General features: G+C 30.3%; 1 protein-coding gene across 1 annotated transcript; it reads left to right on the forward strand.

The window, feature by feature from the left end:
- The first annotated feature begins 724 nt into the window (after positions 1-724).
- On the forward strand, positions 725-2,285 carry LOC127135608 (probable pectinesterase 66). Its single transcript, XM_051062273.1, has 5 exons — positions 725-945; positions 1,049-1,196; positions 1,281-1,490; positions 1,567-1,817; positions 1,893-2,285. Exons 1-5 carry the CDS (start codon positions 734-736, stop codon positions 2,062-2,064), a joined length of 993 nt encoding a protein of 330 aa, XP_050918230.1. The 5' UTR covers positions 725-733; the 3' UTR covers positions 2,065-2,285.
- Positions 2,286-5,318: the final 3,033 nt, after the last annotated feature.

Below are 5,318 nucleotides of genomic sequence, written 5' to 3' on the forward strand. Positions count from 1 at the left end.
ATCAATGAAATTTCCAAAATCAAGAAATTATGTTCCTAAGCTATAAACACGAGTGAGATATTTTCCAACTTTTATTACTTATAAAAGTCTTATAATTCTGTTGAGTTTGCATACATTTACCTACATAATAGGAGGGGGAAAATGCACTCTCTAGAATCATTTGCTTTCATTTTGATTTATAAAACTTTCTAAATTTAAACAAAAATAGAAAAAGAATTTAAAAATCAAATTAAGTTACATTTATGACAACTTAAATAAAATAAATTTTCAAAAGGAAAAATAAAATAAGGAATAAATGTCCAAAATCAAGAAACTATGATATTATGCTATAAATACATGAATAATTCTTACTTATTTATGTTAGTATATTATGAGAAATACAACTAACTTTAACTATCTTAAAAGTATTAATAACTTATTTGCCTAAATTAATCTTTTAATTTACTTTTACTATTTTAAAAGCATAAACAACTTATTTGCATAAATTAATTTTTTTATTTATAAAAATATAAAAAATTTACAATTTTAAAATAAGTTTTCATAAAAAATATTTTTAAAATAAAAAAATAATTACTTTTTTTAGTGGCCAATAGAATTCTAAATGAATATTTATGGAATAAATTGATGGACACATGCACAATTAACTTTTGTATCTGATCTTTTTATTGCTATAAAATCTTATGATTGTGTTGAATTTGCACCACCACATTTACACACACCCAATCAAAAAAAAATGTCGTCTCTACAATCATTTGCTTTCATTTTAATACTTATAATTCTTTTTTTCGATATTTGTGAATCCAATGATTGTAGCAATCCTTCTAAAACCATAACTGTTAATCAATCAGGCAAAGCAAATTTCAAAACAATCCAAAGTGCCATTGATTCTGTCCCTGAAGGAAACTCTCAATGGATTCATATCCAAATTTCCTCTGGTGTTTACAAGTATATATATTTCTTGCTTTCAATTATTAACACATGCAACATTTTTTTGCTATACATATTGATTTGTTGTTACATTATATACTTTGCATAATATAATATCCAGAGAGCAAATATATATCCCACGGAACAAACCATGCATCTATCTTGAAGGGTTTAGTAGACAAACCACAAGTGTAGAATGGAGTATACATGAAAATGCTACGTTCGAAACAAGAGCAAATAATACAGCGGCAAAAGGCATTACTTTTGCGGTAAACTAAAATTATTATTATTATTATCATCATCGTGTATTTTATGTGTTATAATTACTCATAATATTGTATATATGTTCATAGAATACATTGAACAGTCCAGTGTTAGAGGTGAATGGCATCACACAAGGTGTAGCTGCTAGAATTCGTGCAGATAAATGTGTTTTCTACGATTGTGGTTTTCTTGGGGTGCAAGATACTCTATTTTCAGATATTGGTCGCCATTACTTCAAAAAATGTTTCATCCAAGGTGGAGTCGATTTCATATTCGGCAATGGTCAATCAATCTTTGAGGTAAAAAAAAATTCATATTCTCTTTTTCTTCGAAAAATTATAAGAAATTATCAACTGATTATCGACTAATATGCAGGATAGTAATATATTTTTTTGGATGGGGAGAAATGGTCCGAAAAGCGATGGAGTTATTACAGCACATTATAGAAAATCACCAGATGATCCAAGTGGATTTGTGTTTAATAGATGTAAAATAAGTGGTTATGGAGGAAAGTTTGAACTTGGGAGAGCTATGGAAGCTTATGCAAGAGTGATCGTAGCGAATTCCTACGTATCAGATTCTGTTAAACCTGAGGGTTGGAGCCCTAGATTATGTGTTGGACATGAGTAAGTTTTATTTTTACTACTAAAATTGTGATTCGGTCTTTCTTATATTAATATGTGAAATACGCGAAACTGTAGAGCAAATCTTACTTTTGTGGAGGAGAAATGCTTTGGAGGTGGAGCAGACAAATCAAAACGCGTGAAATGGATGAAGAGCTTGAGTGGAGATGAACTTAATAAGTTCTTGAGTCTCTCTTTTATTGATCAAGAAGGATGGATTTCGAAATTGCCGACGAACATGTTCAGTTGAATGACTGATACTTTGTTTGAATGAAACAAATCATTTTGGTCTGAGATTGTGAGGAGAGTTACTTGTTGTTGCTTCTGTTGCAAGTCATCACAATGATTTGCAATTAGTTAGTTAGGTAGAAAACTCTAAGCAGTTAGGTGATTATTTAGAAAGCAATTTCAATTGATTAGAGCCAATGTTGATAAGTGCTTAAATAAGATTGTGTCCAAAAGCCTTTTATAGTTTTCTTTCTCTTTCTCTCTTTTCTGGTTATGCATCAGAGCTTACTACAACTTGAGTTTTGTTGCACATTAGTGCATATTAGGATGTTGTCTTATGCCTTATACCTTCTCTCTTTCTTTCTTTTTTTTACTTGTTATTTGGCATCTTCTTGTTTTTCTACTTTTTTTCTTCTTCTTAATAATTACTTCCAAATCATATTTAATCTTTATGCTTTTGAAAAATTAATTACAATTCAACTTTTTTTTTTATTGAAAACACTTTATCAACACAAATCTAATAGTCACCACCGAACTTTAATTTATCCATAAATATGCAATGCAAAATAGTGCAATAAAGAGATTGAAGGTTTGGGGATTTGTTATGAAAAGGGAAGGTACTAGCACCTCTTGAAATATTTTTGTTTGGTTATTTTTGTTTTCTAAAGATTGGGGAGATGAGAAGAGAAGTGTGTTTTATTGTTTTTTTTATTTGAAAAGACATAAAATTTTGTGCTACGTACCAATCAAGGCTCAAAATCCCGTAGTTCGGGGGACAAATAACAAAATGGTTTGTTTAGTTGATTTTAGAAGAAGAAACAAGTTGTCATCTTAAGGAGAATACTCATCTAAACCACCACAAATATGAGAAGATGGATATTTGCATCATTATGAAGGAAGGGCTCCAACTTGGATATAGAATCTACAAGTATGTCACTAACTCCTTCATATGGAAAAGAATAACATCAATTTCAATCATTACTATGGGGTGGGAGATTTATATCTCAACTATAAAGATGATTCATGTCTAGTCTTTTTTGAGAAAGGGTTTAAAGTGAAAAAGCCAAGTGACAAAAGTTTTGAATGTGATTTTTGAAGCATTTTTTAGTCTTATAGAAAGAGTTTGATATGCTTAAAGTGTTTTTGAAGCATTTATGAAGAAAAAAAGTTTGAAAATTTAATGACCTAAAGTCAAGGTTTTTTATGAAAGAAGTTTTAGTTTGGAAGGGTTTAGAAGGGGCTATAGGGCACAAGGTGGGTAAAGGAAGCTGCAAACACACACAATGAAGCACATGACAATAAGTTAACTATAATCCATTTTCCTTGGATTGAAACATAAGCACAAGTATCATGCAAGAAATATAATGGATTAATAATATGCACTAAGAAAGCATATGAACAAAATCACTACCATGTATCAAGCTTAAACATCTTAAGATACCAATAAGACCATCAATAAAGAATAGAGCAAAAGGTATGGCATAGAGAATAGTTCATAACACATGGATCATACAAGCAAAAATTCCTCAAGAATAATTTTGCAAAGTTCATCAAGTCAAAACATCAAACAAGATATATCATGATATCAATCACAAGACATGTAAAGTAATGGTCGAGGCATTTTAAAAGTGGACCTATAAGGAGCATACAAGCATGTTAAACCTTAAACAATTATGTCATGTATCAAGACTAAATCAATGTTTAGGAGCAAGTTCAAAGCACATCAAAGTATCATTTTATGACAAAAGTTCACATCATATAAGAGTCCAAGCCATTAAGGTTCATGCCTCTAAGGTTCATATGTTAGGGTTTCAAAGCAAGTCATCAACCATAAACATTCATGTACTTCAAGCACAAATCAAATAAACAAGTTATCATCAAGTTTAAGTCCAAGTATAATCAAGGTGTTCAACAAATATGGATCAAAATTGGAGAAAATTAATCATGGGAAAAATATAATCAAAGCATACTTAAATGAAAAATAAAAAGGAATAAATAATAAAGTTTTTTTTGGATTTTTTAATATAAAATTAAAAACTAAATAACTAAATAAATGAGCTTTTTATGAGGAAGTTCATGTTCAAAACAAACATAATGGTAACAAGAATGAGTGAAAATGATGCTTTTATGAGGGAGTTCAAAATGAGCTTTTTTTACCTAACGGAGTGTGTCCGTTGCACCTTCAAAAAAGCACTTCCAGATGAGAAATAATGATCCCTCTAGCTTCCTTGAGTGAAAATATGAAAAGAATGCAAGAATGATTCAACATTATTTTTTGCTTGATGATGGATGTTTTTTTTTTGTATTTGAGCATTGCAATGAGGCCTCCTTTTACAGTGAATGAATTCAGATTTGGTGCAATGGTTATTGGTATTGTTTGATAGACTTTGGATCAAATTTTAAAAAATGGTGAAAAGTACAAAAGTGTTTTTGCTTTTGGTGTTTAGATAGAGTAAGTTTAAAGCAATATCTATTTAGAAAGCTTCAAGCAAAAGTGGTTGAGAAAAGTTATCTTTATGGAAATGACAATGAAGCTTTATGGAAAAGTGATCCATAAACGTATGTTGTTTGGATAATGGTTCAAGCCCTTATGTAATGCATCAATGGTTTGTGTAAAACACTCATTATGCTGAGATTTAGAAGCATAATATGATGCAAAGCAATATCTTGAGGTTTGGCTTTGGTTTGAACATGAAACTTGACATGAAGATGGACTTTCAATTTGGCCTAACATTGTGACTTTCCTTCTTCGAAACTCCTAGCTCAAGTGTGATAAATTCATGCCAATGAGCTATTTGGGAATATTTTCTCATCCTCTACAACTTTCATGTTGGACATTTAAAGAGATTCATCTTGGATCATGAAGATAATTGGCCATCAACTTTGACAATCTTAACTACTAAACACTTGGAAAAATTTCCAAGTGTTGAACAATTTTATAACTTTGAGATCTCATCTTCATCAATTCATACCTTCTAATCCTTATGAGATCTTTGGTTCATTCTTTCTACAAAGTTGAACTATGGAACATCATCTACATGTACATCCTTTGAGCATGGAAAATGATGGCTTGAGTAAAAAGTTACAAACTTATAAAGTGGGCTTCATGAACATGCAATTTCATAACTTAGGGAAAATTTTGAAAAACCCTAGATTTGACATTCTTGAAATTTTTATTGATTTTATTGATCAAATGCATTCATCAACCATATTTTCATGATTCTTGACTTGAGAAACCCATGTGTCGCACCTCGAAAAAATGAGAACACAACTTGA

This window comes from Lathyrus oleraceus, chromosome 4, assembly GCF_024323335.1.
Source record: "Lathyrus oleraceus cultivar Zhongwan6 chromosome 4, CAAS_Psat_ZW6_1.0, whole genome shotgun sequence".
Classification (NCBI taxonomy): Eukaryota; Viridiplantae; Streptophyta; class Magnoliopsida; order Fabales; family Fabaceae; genus Lathyrus; species Lathyrus oleraceus.